At 44.0% G+C, this 19,546-nt stretch overlaps 4 protein-coding genes across 5 annotated transcripts; all 4 read left to right on the top strand.

The window, feature by feature from the left end:
* Positions 1-12: 12 nt before the first annotated feature.
* LOC136962287 (protein rapunzel-like) lies at positions 13-2,066 on the top strand. Its single transcript, XM_067256012.1, has 2 exons — positions 13-99; positions 952-2,066. Exon 2 carries the CDS (start codon positions 1,010-1,012, stop codon positions 1,733-1,735), a length of 726 nt encoding a protein of 241 aa, XP_067112113.1. The 5' UTR covers positions 13-99; positions 952-1,009; the 3' UTR covers positions 1,736-2,066.
* Positions 2,067-3,405: 1,339 nt separating this feature from the next.
* Positions 3,406-10,339, top strand: krit1 (KRIT1 ankyrin repeat containing). 2 transcript variants are annotated; one of them, XM_067255543.1, is made up of 18 exons: positions 3,406-3,608; positions 3,793-3,873; positions 4,216-4,375; positions 4,596-4,752; positions 4,869-4,961; positions 5,102-5,231; positions 5,323-5,554; positions 5,851-5,966; positions 6,259-6,402; positions 6,619-6,775; positions 7,226-7,333; positions 7,585-7,741; positions 8,023-8,174; positions 8,454-8,620; positions 8,767-8,854; positions 9,219-9,425; positions 9,710-9,826; positions 10,003-10,339. In XM_067255543.1, exons 3-18 carry the CDS (start codon positions 4,274-4,276, stop codon positions 10,090-10,092), a joined length of 2,217 nt encoding a protein of 738 aa, XP_067111644.1. In that variant the 5' UTR covers positions 3,406-3,608; positions 3,793-3,873; positions 4,216-4,273; the 3' UTR covers positions 10,093-10,339. The 2 variants fall into 2 exon arrangements, with proteins under 2 accessions (XP_067111644.1, XP_067111645.1); XM_067255544.1 differs by lacking the exon at positions 3,793-3,873.
* Positions 10,340-11,060: 721 nt separating this feature from the next.
* LOC136962602 (leucine-rich repeat and death domain-containing protein 1-like) lies at positions 11,061-14,045 on the top strand. Its single transcript, XM_067256414.1, has 5 exons — positions 11,061-12,590; positions 12,721-12,919; positions 13,149-13,310; positions 13,543-13,663; positions 13,831-14,045. The coding sequence occupies exons 1-5, from the start codon at positions 11,061-11,063 to the stop codon at positions 14,009-14,011; spliced, it is 2,193 nt and encodes a 730-aa protein (XP_067112515.1). The 3' UTR covers positions 14,012-14,045.
* A 738-nt stretch (positions 14,046-14,783) lies between these two features.
* Positions 14,784-19,469, top strand: cyp51 (cytochrome P450, family 51). The gene is made up of 10 exons (XM_067256555.1): positions 14,784-15,078; positions 15,174-15,272; positions 15,409-15,585; positions 15,742-15,868; positions 16,372-16,546; positions 16,867-16,986; positions 17,364-17,559; positions 18,100-18,195; positions 18,376-18,544; positions 18,766-19,469. Exons 1-10 carry the CDS (start codon positions 14,917-14,919, stop codon positions 18,942-18,944), a joined length of 1,500 nt encoding a protein of 499 aa, XP_067112656.1. The 5' UTR covers positions 14,784-14,916; the 3' UTR covers positions 18,945-19,469.
* Positions 19,470-19,546: the final 77 nt, after the last annotated feature.

Here is a 19,546-nt window from a genome sequence, read left to right as displayed (position 1 = left end):
TGTAGCACAGAAGGCGGGACTTGTCTGAAAGCAGACGAAAATGGTGGAAATAAAATACTGACCGCTATTGACACAAGGACAACGATAGCGTTATCGCAGGTAAGCTGACCAATATAGACCAGGCGCATTAGAATGTTTAGTAAAGGTCTTGATATTTTATCTGAAAGTAGACTCGAGTGGTCCTTTTTTATTTTAGACAGAAGACTATGTTTTGGTTTTCAGGAAATGAATGCAGGCATACGAAAACTAAAGTGTAAATATTAGCGGAAATGCTAATTCAATTAAATAATGGGAGCGGTTAATGTTTGGGATTTGAGGGCCAAACACATATTGTGTAGGAAATGTTTAAAAAAATACCAGTAATTATTTTAAACGTCCACGAGACACACCCACTCTTCCAGAGTGTTTTCCCCTGCATTGCAGCCTTGAGACGGATGACTAAAGGGAACAAATTAAATGAGAGTAAATGGTATTTTCCAATAGGTTTGTAGAAGCAGACTCTGTAAATCTAAAACAGTGTTTCAGTTGTATGAGTAACTTTGACTATTAACTCATTAAATGAAACGGAATTATCAGCCTACTTAAAGTTCACATAAGGGGTATGTGAGAACGCATATAAGTTTGTTAAGGAACTACAAAGTTTGTTGAGGTTAGCAATAGCCTAATAGTTTATAAGATATTAATGGCCAAATAAGGCTGAAAATGTAAAAAACTAAAAAAACTAAAATAGGAACTGAAAAAATATATTTTACAGGCATTTGCTTTGGGACCCAAACTTTATATAAAAGAACTTAGCAGAAAATCTCATACAGTGGTCAGCAGTAGGGTCACAGAATTACCCAAAAATTGGTGCATGTTCCACAAAAAAAAACGATTTTTAACTTACACAATCATTTAGATAATCAGAATAATATGTCACTAATTTGTACATCCTTCCAATTCCTAATCCAGCTCCCCCGTCCGTTTTCCTGTGAGAGAGCGACAGCTACTCAACCTTAGAGCTGCATCCATGGCGGACGCCCAGCAGATCAAAAAGACGGCAGTGAAGGTGCTTGGCTGTGTGGAGAAGGTGTCCAACTTCGCCTCCTCCATCGACCCTCTCTTCGGCATCGTGACGGCTCTGGTCGGGGTAGCTCGCAAGGGCCTGGAGGGCGAGGAGGTCCACGCCCTGGACAAGGACTTCCAGCAGGTCCACAGCAAACTGGAGAGCATCTCCAAGAAGAACCAGCAGTGCCTGCGTCAGATCCGCATCGACGAGGTCAACGAGACCTTCGGGAAGTACGAGGAGTACATCAAGCACCAGTACGCGGCCTTCTCCAGCATGGTGGCGCTAGTGAAGAAGGATCCGGAGAATGCCGAGCGCCACATGGCGCAATTCGAGAAGGTCTACGAGAGGGACAAGAGTGACATGAGCCTGGATGTGTACTATCGCGGCGTCATGGGAATGGGGTCCCTCTTCGGAAGGCCCCTGCTGAGCGTGTACCTGGAGCACTGCGGGGGCAACCGCGAGGTGATGGAGAGCAGGTGCTCTCACCTGGGCCACCTGTTCCACATGGGTCTGATCGCCCTCATGGGCTACACGGCCGTTACCGAGGACGACGAGGATGAGGTCAGGGAAAAGTGGGCGAAGCGTGTGGAAGACATCCAGGAGAAGATGCAGGATGTTCTGAGCCGATGCAGCCAGGAGAGTCAAGGCTTGAATGGGACGTCAGGATCGGGGTCAGGGTCGGGTTAAAGGCCAGGAGATGAGGATCTGGTGGTTGTCTACCACCAGATCCTCAGTCTACATTGGGAAGAAGAGGTCTACACCACTCTCTGGTTCCAAACTCTTTCTAGTGGACCAAGTTAATAAATGCAATCATATTTATCTAATTCTAATCAAATATAAGTATAAGACCTGAAAACATTTGTTGAAGGCAATATTTGTATCTTTTTGTGTGATCTTTTGCCATCAATCTTTTGGTTTATTCTGTTATGTTAAGCAATGTATTGGAACAAAAACGTATGTTAATGTACACAACTGCCTTATATGCTGTCTACGAATAAAAACTGAATATGTCAATGTTTGTAGCCTACACTGTCTTCAATAAAGAGGTGCGATTCCCAACCTGTGGGCCACGGCCCACTAGTGGTCCGCAAGTGTAATGCAGGTGGGCCGCCAAACCAATGAAAATGAAAGAATATCAAAATATTGATATATACTGTTGGTAAATTATTATTAAAATTCGTACACATGTTAAAACTGCATTTTGCCTTTAATTCATAATGACCCAAATGCCAATAGTTACACTTGGCACGTTGACGGTTGCCCAACTGACATTTCTGCATTAACAAAAAAAGTGGTCCCCCTGTAAATGACTTCACAACCATTTTCTACTGTTGCAAATGTTTTATGTGCTTTGTTTCCAGTTTTATATGGTATTTACTTTTATTTTGAAATGATTGTGCAACAAGCTACTGTTAGGTGCTGTGATCGACGTACCTGCTGAAGAAGAAGAACAAGTTTGGAAGGATAGCGCACTCATGTGTAGCTCAAAGTTTAGTAAATACAGAGATAAGATAAAGATAATTAACTAGCAGTACAATATATATAAGCATAGTTAGCAAGGGGTTGATGAGGGAACAAGGTTTTATAAAGCAAGGCCATTTATAAAGCAATACAGGGGCTGCAGTGACAATGGCTTACTGTGGTTTCTTTGATCTCTCCAAACAAAAACAAAAAAGCGAACTGTTTGGCTTCCTTGGTGTTGTTAAGCATGATAAACGGATGTGTTGGGGGGCCGCAAAAATATTTGAGCTCTGCAAGTGGACCGCAAAGTGGAACAGGTTCGGAATTGTTGGGTTAGACTATGTATTCATTATCAAATCAATTACTTTCAACGTCACACTAGGTAAATGACATGAGACCTGTGGTGAAGGACAAGGAACGATTCTCAATCACGCTGTTCGTGACAGGTCCATGTTTCTGAAATACAAATTACATTTAACCTATGTAGGCTAAACACTCGTTATCTGGAACTTTCTAGAACATTTCAATTTAATTATGTGAATATTTATACAGGTAAACTATGTTGTCCGTGGTATAACACCACTTCGAAGATAACACGTCGATTTATTCTAGGTATCAATGTCTTATGTTGTCCCCTAAAACCCTAGTGCAGAAATTGTGCAAACCGTAACCAATAAACTATTCCTTACTGGCTTAAAATGAAAACGATCAGATTTGGGGAGCATTAAACCTGTTGGGATCATATAGGATCATAGACCATTCTTAAATTGCTTTACTGATAAAATATTCCCAAAATAATCTCATCGGATTTTATGCTAGAGGTTGTCCTTTATTATCACTCAGAAAAACAGCCCGTAAGTGCACTGAGTCCACCACACCACCAGAGAGAACCGCGAAGTCACAACGAGGCAGCTGAACGTAATGTGACTCTTGTCCGTGTCGGTGTGCTGTTGTCGGCAACCCGATGTTTTGCCCATCAGGAAAACCAGTATTATTTTGGAAGTATTAACCAGGTTTGCTGATACAGCAACCAACTCGAAAAAAATGAAGCCAACCACAACGTTACCTTCCGAAAGTTTGTAAGAAGGTCTTATTTCCGGTAAGTTCAAAGCGATTATTAAATCATGGGAACCCAGCGCATGTCATCTCAGGTTGGCAGCGCCCACTTACTTAGTATTTTACCCCTCCAAAAAGTTTAATATACTTATCTATCAATCTAAATGTTTAGCTTGAGTCGGTTATTAAACTTTTCACATTCACAAACTGTTTGGCTATATCTGCAGCTGTCTGCAGAGGAAGACAGGAGGGTTGGTGGTTTCCGGGGCGTAACTTGCAACGGACTTGAGATACTCTATGAAAACAAGGTAGCCTGTGAAGTAATTGTAACTGTATCCAAACATTGTAAACCTTGTCGAAACTTGACAGTGTAAAAACTTTTTTTTTTTTTACCGTTAAATTGTTCCAAATGGTAAGAACTGTATTTGTCATGACAGTAAGATTTATTTAATGTGTAGTGTAAGTTAGTGATAATGGGACCCCTTACACTAAACTTCCAGCACGCACTTATGAAATAGCCTACACAGGATTGACTCCAACGTGGAGGAGGGAGTTGAAAGCACCCAAGGAAGCCAAGTTTAGATTCCTGTCGAATTAACACCTGCACCCTTCCTAATCACATTGTTCGCTGCATTTAAATTGTTTTCCAGCCGTGATGGTGTCCCACAGCTGTTCCAGAGTGTATGACTGAGAGGGAAACTCGACACAATGGGTAACCAAGGCAACCTGGAAGATGTGTTCGTGGCTGTCATCCGTCCTAAGAACCTGGTTAGTCTTAGTTCCAGAGAGTACCGTCCTAAAGCATATGAGGTGAGGAATTAAACAACGTTTGTTTGATATTACATTGTATTATAAAAAATATCACAGTTATGTTTTACGTGGTGTGGTCAGATTTATTTACATCAACAAAAGTAGCCACCTGCTTTTGTAGCACCCTTGAAAAAGGTGAAATTTGATGCTCTAATCGTTCGAATATGAATTAATATGTTATTCGGTTTCCTTTGCTACCCTGTTTGTGTTCCTGCCTTAGATCTTATTGATAGAAGTTCCTTTGGAAGGAAAAGAGAAAAAAAAGAAAAAAGTTCTACTGGGGACCAAAATCCAAGCAGATGGAGACACAGCCAGGTCGATTCTGGATTACGTTGATGAAACAACCAAGCCCATATCTAACAACCAGGGTTTCATAGGTAACTAATGTGCCCTTACCACATTCACCCTCTGGTCCTGAAGGAGAAGTGTACTGTCAACTTAATAAGAACTGTATGAGGCTGAGAAGGTGGCTGTTATACTGTCGCCCCTGCAGGGAAGCGTGTGGTGCACATGAAGACGTTCCCCCTGGACGGAGAGAATGAAGGAAAGGAGGTCTCCCTCTTTATTGTGCCAATCAATGTCAAAGGTCAGATTTGACTCGGAAAAAAATCAATAAAAAAAATCAATATTTTCAGTCATTTATAAACGTTTTGGATATTTATTTAAACTTCAAAAGAACTTAATTGTAAAATTATAACCCTTTTTTTAACCTGCCTTTTTAAACAGACAACAGCAAGACTGTCTACAGCCCTGGAAGCCCCAGTTTCTACTGCCTTCAGGATATGATGCGAGTGTGCAGCGATACCAGCACTCACTTCTCCCCCACCACCTCCAAGATGCTTCTAGCCTTGGACAAGTAAGCACCTTGGAAAGGCCACATCGTAACCCCAACGACACGTGAAGCTTATGACTCGCCGTGTCGGTGACCTTTGACCTCTGACCTCTAGATGGCTGGCGGAGCAGCACACCGTGCCCCACGCCATCCCGGCGTTGTTCCGGCCCGCCCCGGTGGACCGGGTCAGGACCAGCATCAGCAACCCGGCCTACTTCAGCGAGGGCAGCAGCCCACACATGGGCTACACCGCCCTGGAGGTGAAGAGCAAGATGATGTCCCTGGAGAAGGCTGACATGTGCATCCAGAACCCGCTGTACGGTTCCGACCTGCAGTACACCAACAGGGTGAGAGGCTCCTAGCTACACGGTGTGATAATGTTGTAGATTTTAAATCTATTTAGACTTGGTTTATCTGGCGAATTAATAGTAAACGACTTAATAGTAAACAAGATGCTATCTCAAAATCCTTCTGACTCAGTCACAGTAGGAACCCTAGGGAGTCTGGATAAGAGCGTCTGCTAAATGACTAAATGTAAATGCTCCCAGAGAATGACCATCACACCGATTTGTGCTCCAGTCCCACATTGTCAGATTAATACCCTACTTCCTGTCGTCTTGTCCATTTTGTCTCCGGTCTCTAGGTGGATAAAGTCATCATAAATCCTTACTTTGGACTTGGAGCTCCCGACTACTCTAAAATCCAGATCCCCAAGAGGGAGAAGTGGCAACATGCGACCAACACCATGACTGAGGACAAGTGAGCCGGCTGAACATACCATGAACCTGACACACCGGTTACTAGGTTACACACCGGTTACTAGGTTACACACCATATCTGTAACAGACAGTAGGACAACAGCCAGCTGTGATTTCCAGTTTCATGAATATCTTCTACAATTGACGTCATACATTTTATTCACATAGCAGATTTTTAAAATACGAAACGAACAAAAGGTTCTGATGATGGGACAGTGCAACGGCAGCAGCATCAGATAACCGAGTGCAACCTGCTGGATCTCTGTGTGATTCTGATCTCTCGTCCCACCCAGGGAGCGCCAGTGGGTGGATGACTTCCCGCTGCACCGGAGTGCTTGTGAGGGCGACACGGAGCTGCTCTCCAAGCTGCTGGACAGCGGCTTCTCTGTCAAACAACTGGACAGCGATCACTGGGCCCCCATCCACTACGCCTGCTGGTCAGTTAGCCGTTAGCTATGATGACCCATAGAATGGGTTTACCTATGGTGTGGGCTATGGGGTTAACTTGGGTGTTAGCTTCTGCGTAGCGGTGATGTTAACTAAGGAAATTAACACCTATTTATTAGTGTATTAATACCTTTAGTTTATACCAGTTGAAATCCCTGCGGTGTTTATGGTATAGCCCATCAAAAATATGTTTGTTTTGACTGCAGGCACGGTAAAGTGGAGGCTACCAAACTGTTGCTGGACAAGGGAAACTGTAATCCCAACCTGCTGAACGGTCAGCTCAGCTCCCCGCTGCACTTCGCTGCTCGCGGGGGGCACTCGGAGATCGTTCAGCTCCTGCTGCAGCACCCCGAGATCGACCGGGTGAGATCACACGCTGGGGCTGCTGCTGTACGGTACAGAGGGCGGGATTTGAACCTGGATCTGCAGTGTGTTGTTGCTGTTGACCTCCTCTCATGTCCTACTAGTTTTAGTTCAACGTTTTGCTGGTTAACAGCCTACTTAGTCCTGTATAGTGAAGCGCTGCATTCTGAAATAGCAACACGGGCAACTGTAATAATAAAATAGGCGCTTTTCAGACTGAAACTATACTATACAGGGTAGGACTCCACTGCGTATACACCTACCGACACTGACCTGAGAATGCTTAGAACAAGAACGCTTAGAACGAGAACGCTTAGAACGAGAACGCTTAGAACGAGAACGCTTAGAACGAGAACACTTAGAACGAGAACACTTAGGACGAAAACGCTTAGAACGAGCGCTAATGTTCTGCGCTGGCGTCCGAACGCCGTGGCCTGTGTTCTCCCTCAGCACGTGGAGGACCAGCAGAAGCGGTCCCCCCTGCAGGTGTGCGAGGAGAACAAGCAGAACGAGTGGGAGGAGACGGCCAAGCTACTACAGCAGGCCAACAACAAACCTGTAAGTGCCGTGGCTTTGTGACCAGCTGTGTGCGTGTTCAGCAATGTACTATGTGTGACCAGATGTCTGTGTGTGTGAGCAGGTGTGTATGTGGGATCAGATGTGTGTGTTCGCTTGTGTGACCAGCTTTTGTTCACCCAGCTATTTGCATATGCCACGAGAGATGCTTAAAAAGTTTAACAGTCTGAAGCGCCTACAATACACAAGTTATTTCCTAATCAAACGTGTGTGTGTGTTGCTTCCCTCCCCAGTACGAGAAGGTGCGTATCTACCGCATGGACGGTTCGTACCGCTCGGTGGAGCTCAAACACGGCAACAACACGTCCGTACAGCAGATCATGGAGGGCATGCGACTCTCCCAGGAGACACAGCAGTACTTCACCATCTGGATCTGCTCCGAGAACCTCAGTGAGTCACTTGACCTGATCCAAAATGGCCGCTCCGTGTCTGGGTCTCACAACTTCTGTTCTGCTCGGAATCGTAAACAGCAAGGCTCAATGACGCAGCTTTGTGTGGATTCATTCATTTTCCATGCAACTCTATTGCTTTGGCTTTTGTAACTCATTGGAAAAGTTGCTTTACATCATGCCGTATGGTAAATACCTCAAATGTAAATATATGGTCTCGTACCTCGTCCTGCCTTGCGAATTTGCATTCTTGCTCTGGTTGATGATTTCTCCTGTCCTCAGACTTGCAGCTGAAACCCTACCACAAGCCCCTGCAGCACCTGCGCATCTGGGCGGAGATCGTGACGGACCTCACGGTGCTGGACCCCCAGAGGGAGAACCCCCAGCTCTTCCTGCGCAGGGACGTCCGGGTGCCCCTGGACGAAGAGAAAAAGGTTAGGGAGTCAGGTGGCTGAGCGGTTAGGGAATCGGACTTGTAATCAGAATGTTGCTGGTTCGTGCAAAAGGATGTTGTGTCCTTGGCACTTCACCCTACTTGTCTCGGGGGAATGTCCCAGTACTTACTGAGAGTCGCTCTGGATAAGAGCGTCTGCTAAATGTAAATGTAGACCACAATCCTCCAAGATGTGTCTGGAGGCTGACATTTCTGTCCACTGACCGCTCTGTAGATTAAAGCCTGTCAGTTAAAACCCTGAGCTCTCTCTCCCCGGCAGGTGGAGGACCCCCTCTCCATCCTGATCCTGTTTGATGAGGCGCGTCACTGTCTCCTCAAGGGGTTCTTCCCCTCGCCAGACAGCAAGCTCATCACCCTGGCCAGTCTGCTGCTACAGATCATCTACGGCAACTACGAGAGCAAGAAGCACAAGCAGGGCTTCCTCAAGTACGACAAGACAACTCTCTCTCTCTGTCTCTCACACAATCTCTCTCACACACGAACTACTATCAGACACATATTGCGCTCACCTTGATTGCATTCCCAACACTGGTGATGGCCTGGGCTTAGGCTTAATGTTTTGTGTTCAACAGTGAGGAAAACCTCAAATCGATCGTACCCATATCCAAAATGAAAAGCAAGGCGCATCATTGGACGAACAGGATTCTTCATGAATACAAAGTAGGTTGGATTTAATTTCATCTGTATTTTCGACATCTGACATGCATCCCTCAGGTGCAGGCATATATGTGTGAACATGACATCACCCCTTTGTCTTTCCACTTCTCCACCCATGTCTTCTCGATTTATACATTACATTTACATTTAGTCATTTAGCAGACGCTCTTATCCAGAGCGACTTACAGTAAGTACAGGGACATTCCCCCCGAGGCAAGTAGGGTGAAGTGCCTTGCCCAAGGACACAACCTCATTTTGGCACGAGCGGGAATCGAACCAACAACCTTCTGATTAATAGCCCAACTCCCTAACCACTCAGCCATCTGACCCCTCATTATACCCTCTCCTCTGAACTTCCTCCCCCCAGAGCCTGAGCACCAGTGAGGGTGTGAGTAAGGAGATGCACCACCTCCAGAGGCTCTTCCTGCAGAACTGCTGGGACATCCCCACCTACGGTGCCGCATTCTTCACCGGCCAGGTGTTCACCAAGGCCAGCTCCAGCAACCACAAGGTCATCCGTGTCTTTGTGGGGGTCAACACCAAGGGCCTGCATCTCCTGAACATGGAGACCAAGGTAGCTGGTGTACTTTGACAGTTTTATTTTTTTATTTTTTTGAAAGAATGCTTCAACTATCATCTGTCCACATCTGCCAAAACTTTCATTTTCTTTCAAATTAATTGTATCTTTTGAGTTTACTGGTTCCTTTAGAAAAATATACCCTAGAGAAACCCCTGATCTGATTGCGCAGGTTTGATGGAGGAGGAGAATGTGTTTCTTCCATCTACAGTTTTTTTTTTGTATTCTTCAAAGCTATTGTTCACTCCACTGTCTCCCAAGTCTTTTCTATGTGTTTGCAGGTGCTTCTCATCAGCATGGAGTATGGCTCCTTCATGTGGCAGCTTGGTCCTGCTGACCAGTACTTCCAGATACACAGTCTGGAAAACAAGATGAACTTCATTGTGCACACCAAACAGGTAAATTCAATTACATTCAATTTCTCCCTTAATGGTGGAGTTGTGATGTAACTGTTTTAGAATAGAAGAATAATTATGTAACGTGCTCATGTTTTAAGGTTTAGAGAACTGAGGATTTTATGTTGGAAATGTTAATGTTGTTCATGTAAATGTTTTTTTTTCTTGTTTTGAAACAGGCTGGCCTTATTGTGAAACTGCTAATGAAGTTGAGTGGACAAATTACTCCAAATGACAAAAGCTTATCAGACAAGTATGCATATGGTTGAATCCATATGAGACATTTATCCTTTCACAACTTGTACTTTTCTTTGTTGTTTGTTTTGCTGTTTTGTATCAAACCATTGCCTTGAAGGAGTGTTTTCACGAGAAAATTGTGATTTTTTCTCATCACATTGTGTATTCAATATTCACATGACTGTTTATTTTACAAATTAATATTGCTTACTGTTATTTTTTCAGGATTGTAAATATTTTTATTTAACGGTTCATTTTATTAAAACAATTTATATAATGTGACTGAATTATTACTTGCTGAATCATGTTGTGTACAGATGGACATGTGGAAAGATAAATTAATCCACATGAGAGCGCTGTGGCCACACAAAATGAATTCAGAAACTCGCATGAAGCGATGGTAGACATACTCAAATCCTAATTGTGCGGATGTAGCCAAAGCGGTAGAAATAAGCCTGGCATTAATTTAATAACTATCCTATTAAAAGCGTTCAGATAAACAGCAAGTTTTCAATAATGTTTACATGTGTAACCATGGTTACGAAACCGCGGTCGAGCCTAGTGGTGATGGGCGAAAGTCCAGAACCAGATATCACAACTTAGTTTTATTTCAAAATGGTTTAGATACTAACATCAAACATCTAACTTATCAGAAGTCACGTTTGGGGTGGTGAATATCAGGTACAGATCTTCATCTTTCACTTTGCTGTTAGTTTTCATGGCATTTTTGCCTTCGCTAAATAGCTAGAAAACACTAAACATCAGTTTCCATTTGAGCTAAATTGACAAATGCAATGTGACAATCTTGTACTAGAAGTTACAATGTTGCTTTACGTTTGCGACTGAAGTACAGTATAACAAGCGGCAGCTAGCGTAAGCAGCAACATCTACAGTTGACTATTTTGGTTACAGGATATAAATAAATACCTCTAGACATCTTCTTAATGCATCTATGCAGCTTAATTAGCCTATATACTTTTCTTTTTTACAGGGCATTGCAATGAAAATGTTTGAAGAATTATTTTTTCAAAACCAAAATTCGTCTTTCTCTTTAGACGGTAAGAGTCTGAAAGAAATTCCAGTGGATTTAATTCTAGAAAATGTGAGAGTTAAATGTTTGTCTCTATCAAACAATGAACTGAAATCTCTGCCAGAGGAGATTGAGGGCATGAGCAATGTGGAATTTCTATCTGTTCAAGGAAACAAACTGACTTCATTACCTTCAGTTATTCAAAAACTGCAGCTTCTCAGAGCCCTCGACATCAGTAACAATCAAATAGCCGAGCTTCCGAATGAAATATGTGAATTGAAAAATATCACACATATTAATGCAAGCAACAACAAACTGGAATGTCTTCCACCCACTTTTGGAGATTTGACAACTTTACAAGTATTCAATCTGGACGGAAATCGCATTAACGCTTTACCTGAATCTTTTAGGTCCTTGAAGAACATCACTGTTTTGAATTTGGACAGAAACAAGCTCTCACATTTCCCCCATGTTGTATGCCAACTTTCCAAACTCCTCATGCTCAATCTCTCAAAAAACAAGATTTTGACTTTACCCAAGCACATATCCAAACTTACAAAACTAAAACAACTATCTATGAATGCCAACAGCCTGACCTGTTTGCCTCCACAACTGTTTCGTCTGACGAACCTAGAAGAGCTGAACTTGTGTATGAACCAGCTGACATCACTTCCAGATGAGGTGGAGAAAATGAAGGGACTGAAGGTCTTACAACTGAGTTACAACAAGATAAGCTCACTCACAGAGAAGATAGGCGGATGTTCAAAACTCAGGCATCTCTGTGTTTCAGGGAACCTATTAAGACGACTCCCTGAGAGCATTGGGGTTTTGACACAGCTGCATGACTTAATCGCTAATTGGAACCGTCTGGAAACACTTCCTCGACAAATTTGCTTGTTGAAAAACCTCTCCATCTTCGAATGCTCCAAGAATTACCTGGGTCACATCCCCCTGGAAATACGCAAATGCTCAATGTTGACCTCGGTGGATCTAGGTGGTAACCAGCTTCGCAACTTTCCAATGGGACTGTGCTCTGGACTTCCTCTGAAATTTCTTGACATCAGCCAAAACTTGTTGTCCAAGCTACCGGCTAACATCGGCGAAATCCACACATTGCAGCACCTCAATCTGAGAGAAAACCGTTTCACAGGCGCTTTGCCCAAACCTCTCTATGAACTACACAGCCTTATCCATTTGGACCTGAGTGGTAACGCCATACAGACCGTTCCAGAAGGCATTTCTGGCCTAGAAAACCTACAAGTGCTCTTTCTCCGGGGGAACAGGCTTGACGAGTTCCCTCTGGAGCTGCACCATCTGAAGAGTGTTCAGGTTCTGGACCTGTCAGACAATTTGTTAGGACGAATATCGACAGAGCTGAAAGGACTGAGAGAACTCAGGGACCTCAACCTTTCAAACAATCAGTTCTTCCTCTTTCCTGCCAAAGTGTGCGATCTGAAGTCCCTTGAAAAGTTGAAAATGTGCCACAAAAGAGGAGTAAAGGTAAGATGAGTTGAGATTGATTTAGCTACGTTCCTAATCAATGAAAACCTAACATAGGCCTACAACGTCAGTTACAATTTAAAAATGGTATTCATTAAGTTTACAAGATTCTGTTTGTTACTCCCGCTAGCTGACTACACTGCCTAAGACCCTAACGAAGCTGAGATGTTTGAGAGAGTTTGATTTCTCAGACAACATCATCCAGGAGATTCCTGACAACATTGGAGAACTGAAGAACCTCACCAAGCTGATTGGAAATAACAACCACATATCCTGCCTGCCCAAATGTATAACAGCTCTGCAAAACCTTCAGCATCTAGAGCTGAAAGGTAAGAAGGAATCATGTAATACTTTTAAGTAAATACCCCAAACTTTCCAAATATCTCAATTTTGTTTTGGTGCTGTTATGATTTTATTTAATGTGGCTAAGTAGAGGTTGGAATATGAGGATTCATATGATTTAAGTGAAAGTCATTGTGATTATACTGAATAACGTTAATGGTTTCCATCCTCACTCTGTTCTCCATGACAACATGAATATTAGTCCTGTGTCCTCAGGGAACCGTCTGCAGTACCTACCTCCCTATCTGAGCCAGCTGGCGTCTCTGAAACATGTAGAACTGGAGGGTAACCCACTCACCAGGCCACCCAAATCCATCTGTGACCAACACCAGATGGTTACCATAGGCCAGTACATGAACAGCGAAATCGCCTGGAATGGTAAAGCATGGATCAGGACAGAAACCGTCATGGCAGCTTACTGTTCTGCAGTTCACACAACTTTCTTCTATTTTGTTCTTGTTGAATAATGGAATTGCGTTCAAATCGTGTTTCAAGTTACTGTGTTTTTAATCATATACTATAACACTCTAATTGAATGAAAAGTGGAGCAGAGGTAATTTTTCTGTATATTTTCCACCACGCCAACCTCAAAATTGGATTGTTGTTACAGAGAAAATCCTACAGAAGGCCTTCAGGTTTGTTGCAAGCAACCTGCAAAGAAGAGACTTCAACCACTTCTGTGTAAAACTAAGGATACCACCTCAGGATTTCAATGCTCAAGAAGATAAACAGTAAGATTTTAAATTATATTTTGAATGTCCCGGCAGCAACATTTATATTATTTTGTTCAGAGTAGGCAATGTGTCTGAATGTGTATTTTTTAACTGCTTGATACTTTAGCTTTTTATGGATAGTCTAGTTGACTATGTCATAATGGTGTGTGTTCTTGTGTCTGCAGAGTGCCACAGAAAGAGAAAACGATGCAGGCCTTAACTAAATGGAGAGATCTCTACAACAGTGAGAAGGAAACATCCTTTGTAGGAGACCAGCTTGTAAGGACACTAGTTCTGGCGGGACTGTATACTCTGTCTTCACAAGTCCAAGCCATAAAGATATATGCCAAGGCCATTAGACTGTGAGGAAAAACTGCAGTAGGAAATGATCAGAATGTGTTTAAATACTGTGTTGTTTTGAATTTTATTAGTAAGAAAAGTTATTTTTGTCTTCGAGTATTATCATCAATATAAAAAAATCTTGAATATCAAATGACTTTCATGTTGGTTGTTGACATCTACCACCTGGAGACATGGAGGGAAAGAAACACCGTCAGGATGGGTTCAGCATCATTTTCATACACTGATTAAAGTTGATTAACAACCATTAACATTTAATAATAATGTAGCCTGCTTAACATTTACCTTTCAAATAACATTACAGACCATAAACAAAAGATCATCTTTTAACGATCGTTGACTGATTTCTCTGTCACTGACTTGGTATTAACTTACATTATTCGGACTCTTATCCCAGCCTGTGGCCTGTGAACTTGTTAGAGCGTGACCTCCAACTCCGTGTGGAGTTCAACCAATGTGGTTCGTTTCCTGCAGCTGCCTGCATCCAGCTGAACAGTGACATCATATAGCCAGACATCAGTTCAGGTAGAGCTAACCAATCAGAGTGCCGGAGAGCGTGGAGTTACTTGATTGACACATAGCGAGTATCCAATGAAGCGACGCTTTCAGTCAGGCGGGGGCAGGATTAACATTACAGTGACAGGTACTGGTAGAGATGCCGGGCAAATATCACGGACCGCATCCAATTATCAGTTAGCACTTTCCAGACAGGTGACTTATCAGCTAGATTTGTCTCTGGGGTATCGAAGAATCTCCTTATTGCGCATTTAGGAAACGGGTTTCAAACAAACGAACGCAGCGTTCATGATTGTCCATTGCGTCGACAACGAAACCAACGGACGGGTCAGCATTGGGAATAAGTCTGACGCAGTACATTCAACGGAATCAGGATACATTAAAAAGACGCCATCATGTCTATGCATTTATATCTAATTAGCAGTGCGTTGATTGAAAATACCGTCGGGAAAATAAGTGACAACCTGACGTCAGTGGTCCTCGCAGCCTCGGTGATCACTCTCGCCCTGGGATACATTTCTAAAGTGCTCATCAAACAGTCATGGGACAAAGACTTGGTAAGTAATAGTAGTGAGGTTTATTGTTGTCTCATGTAGTAGCCTGATTAGCAAAGGTTCGGTGTTCTTACAGAATTGTTGTTTTGTGTGAGTAGAAACACCCACCATACATTCCTTCAAGTATTCCATTCCTGGGACATGCTGTTGCATTTGGAAAAAGCCCTATTGATTTCTTGGAAAACGCATATGAAAAGGTGAGGCAGCAACTACTTATCTTAAAATTACAAGCATCACCCAGCCCTCTTATTTCTGGTGATTAATGTAGCCTAAATGTTTACATTATGCTTAAGAGTACTCTTAAACTTCAACGTCTTATTTCTCCATCCACAGTATGGACCAGTCTTCAGTTTCACCATGGTGGGCAAAACCTTCACATATCTCTTGGGCAGTGACGCAGCGACGCTCATGTTCAACAGCAAGAACGAAGACCTCAACGCGGAGGACGTGTACTCTAGACTGACCACGCCAGTGTTTGGCAAAGGAGTGGCCTACGATGTACCCAATCCTGTAAGACACATATCTAGCTCTCACTCCAGTTACATCGTTTTAATTACCTCGATTTTGCTCTAGAAGTGTACTTTTTGCACACGCCCATGTGCCTCTTCAAACCTTATTACCGTGAGTTTAAGTGCTTATTTTTGCTTCTTTGACCGTTTTGCCCAGATCTTTCTGGAGCAGAAGAAGATGCTGAAAACAGGTCTGAACATCGCCCATTTCAAGCAGCACGTCCAGATAATTGAAGACGAGACCAAGGAATACTTTGAACGATGGGGAGACAGTGGGGAGAAAAGTATGTTGAAAAGTAAACACATCAACAATGTGTCAAAATGTCTTTCTCTGGAAAACCTCCATCTAAAATCATTGATACAGATCAATACATCTGACAGGATCTTCTGCATGGATGCTCGTACTGATTACCCTGTCATGAGGGTTTACACAAACTACTGATCCTCATCATTCTGTCCCTATACAGAACCCCTTCCCCTCACTCTCCTTCCTATTGACAACTTTACTTATCTTTCACCTGCAGTTCCTTGTTTCTCCTAGACCCCACCTCCCTTTCCTCTCCCTCTCTCCTACATCCTACCTCCCTCTCTCTCTCTCCTACAGACCACCTCACTCTCTCCTACAGACCATCTCACTCTCCTCTCCCTCTCTCCTACATCCTACCTCCCTCTCTCTCTCTCCTACAGACCACCTCACTCTCTCCTACAGACCACCTCACTCTCCTCTCTTCCCTCTTTTTAGTCATTTACATTACTTTTTATTACTTTATTACTTTTCCCACCTCAGATCTGTTCGAGGCGTTGTCGGAGCTGATCATCCTGACGGCCAGCAGCTGCCTCCATGGGAAGGAGATCCGCAGCATGCTGGATGAGAAGGTGGCCCAGCTGTACGCCGACCTGGATGGAGGCTTCAGCCACGCTGCCTGGCTGCTGCCTGGCTGGCTACCCCTGCCCAGCTTCATGTAAGAGCCTGGAGGAAAGAAAACAAACTGTCAAAATTCAAATTAACATTTATTTTTAATCATAACCCCTTCGTTCTCCGTTTATTACATTTCCCATGAACATTTGTTTAATATTACAGAGGTCAAGAGACTAGTTCTTTTTTCCCCACAAGTTATTTTGTAAATCAGTGGTTAGATCATTTGACTGCAGATCAAAAAGGTTGCAGATTGAAATCCACCTCTGTAAACCGCTTTGGATATCCATCTCCTAACTGAAATGAACACCTTACATTATGATATTCTTGGTGCTTACTGAGGTTGTAACTGCTCTTGTTGGACAGACGGAGGGACAGAGCACACAAGGAGATCAAGAACATCTTCTTCAAGGTCATCCAGAAACGCAGGAACTCTGGAGAGAAGGTGGACGACATTCTCCAGACTCTTATAGACGCCACCTACAAGTAAGACTCTGACCAGTCCTCAGCACAACCATGCTGTCTGGTCTGTAAGCCCTGTCCATTTTCTGCTGTGATGTACTTCAACTGAGGCAGTGTTACAGTAAACATCTCCCAGACTCAGCCGAACAAGCTGTGGCTTGTTCGGCTGAGTCAGAACAGATCATCACACATTTACATTTAGTCATTTAGCAGACGCTCTTATCCAGAGCGACTTACAGTAAGTACAGGGACATTCTCCCTGAGGCAAGTAGGGTGAAGTGCCTTTCCCAAGGACACAACGTCATTTGGCACGGCCGAGAATCGAACCAACAACCTTATGATTAATAGCCCGACTCCCTAACTGCTCAGCCACCTGAACCCCACACCTCTACTTCCTGCAGGGACGGCAAGCCCCTGAACGACAGCGAGATTGCGGGGATGCTGATTGGTCTGCTGCTGGCGGGGCAGCACACCTCGTCCACCACCAGCGCCTGGCTGGGCTTCTTCCTGGCGCGGGACCGAGACCTGCAGGAGCGCTGCCACGCCGAGCAGAAGAACGTCTGTGGAGAGAACCTGCCCCCCCTGGACCTGGACCAGGTCTGCCTGCTGATCCCCCTCTCTCTCTCTCTGTGTCTCGCTCTCTCTGTCTCTCTCTCTCCGTGTCTCTCTCTCTCTCTCCGTGTCTCTCTCTCTCTCTCCGTGTCTCTCTCTCTCTCTCCGTGTCTCTCTCTCTCTCTCCGTGTCTCTCTCTCTCCGTGTCTCTCTCTCTCCGTGTCTCTCTCTCTCCGTGTCTCTCTGTGTCTGTCTCCGTGTCTCTCTCTCTCTCTCCGTGTCTCTCTCTCTCCGTGTCTCTCTCTCCGTCTCTCTCTCTCTCTCCGTGTCTCTCTGTGTCTCTGTGTCTCTCTGTCTCTCCACATGGCATCCACTCTTTCATGTGATCTAATAGATACAAATCTTACACGATAGCTCTCCTGGTCAACATTTCAAAATCTGATATTTAAAGTGTGAAACAATGTTATTCTGCTTACCTTTTTCAACACCAGTCCACTGTATAGATTCAGAAAGTGTATAAATCTGAAGTAGCACAGTTTCACCTACCTGCTTCCTGGTCTCTCTTACCTGATCTCTCATCCACAGCTGAAGGATCTGACCTTGCTGGACCGCTGTTTGAAAGAGACCCTCAGACTCCGCCCCCCCATCATGACCATGATGAGAATGGCGCGCTCTCCACAGGTGAGTCCCACCCCCCAGAGCCCCCGCCCCTACACCTCACGGTCTCCATGACAACCTGCAACATGGCCTCCCAGACCTCCCATATAGTTAAAAAGTTAAATAGTTAGTTGTAAACTTCGCTTTGGATAAAAGCGTCTGTGAAACGAATCAAACGTAAAGAAACGTGTGGTCTGCACCCAGACGGCGGCAGGCTACACCATCCCCGCGGGCCACCAGGTGTGCGTGTCCCCGACCGTCAACCACCGCCTGAAGGACACCTGGACGGACAGGATCGAGTTCGAGCCCGACCGCTACCTCCAGGAGAACCCCGCGGCAGGGGAGAAGTTCGCATACGTGCCGTTTGGTGCAGGTGAGGAAACCGCCAGAGAAAACTACTGTCGCGCCCTGTCACTGTCTGACCAGGGAGGAAGGAAACATTCATTTCAATAACATAAATGTAAAAAAATATATATCCAAATCATGTGAAGTGGATTCCACTGTGACAAACATGTTTGTCAGATGTTTATAGGATATTTTAATGCCTTAAAAAGAGAGAAAAGACAACATTTAAAAACTCTCTCCCTTCTCCAGGCCGGCATCGCTGCATAGGAGAGAACTTTGCCTACGTTCAGATCAAAACCATCTGGTCCACCATGCTGCGCCTGTACGAGTTCGATCTGGTCGACGGCTACTTCCCCACGATCAACTACACCACCATGATTCACACCCCTCACAACCCCGTCATCAGATACAGGAGGAGGACGAACTGAAGGAGCGGGGAGGAGGAGGAAGAGAGGAGCGCAGGAGCTGTTTAAAGTATGCAGCGGGACTTGAATGAATTGAGACCATCAACGTTAGTCTGGGACCACCTGGACGATGGAACGCTTGATTGTTTCGTTGTGTAAATCTAGAGTTTTGCAGTCTGGTGTTCCAGCGACAAGTAAATAATTACTTCCAAGCCATTTCTACTTGATACTGAATCATAAGCACTTATAATACTGCCTTCACTATAAGCAGAGAAAAACCACTTATACTTATTTTTACAATGTGAATCCCTTCTTGAACTAATTCGAAGAACGAAGCGATCATTTGTACAGAGGCTGGTGCCATCAGAGGGGGCTGGAGCCTAACAGATGCAGTGCCTTGAACACAAAAGACTTTCCAGCTGTGTAGTTTAGCAGTTTTGGCTTTCTATAAAATCAATTCGTGATTCCTTCATTAGTTTAACGGAATTAATTTGAATTCCATTTCTTATTAGTTTTTATTCTACCCTTATTTGAATCGGATCCACCGGTTGGGCATGTTAGCTGATGTGAAATCTTGCATATTATTAAAACAAGAAAAAAAGTTTTCCGTCCTGTTTATACGTCAT

Source organism: Osmerus mordax, chromosome 18 (assembly GCF_038355195.1).
Source record: "Osmerus mordax isolate fOsmMor3 chromosome 18, fOsmMor3.pri, whole genome shotgun sequence".
NCBI classification, from domain to species: Eukaryota; Metazoa; Chordata; class Actinopteri; order Osmeriformes; family Osmeridae; genus Osmerus; species Osmerus mordax.
The sequence above is the reverse complement of the archived record's forward strand: the minus strand, read 5'-3'. Positions and strand labels throughout refer to the sequence as shown.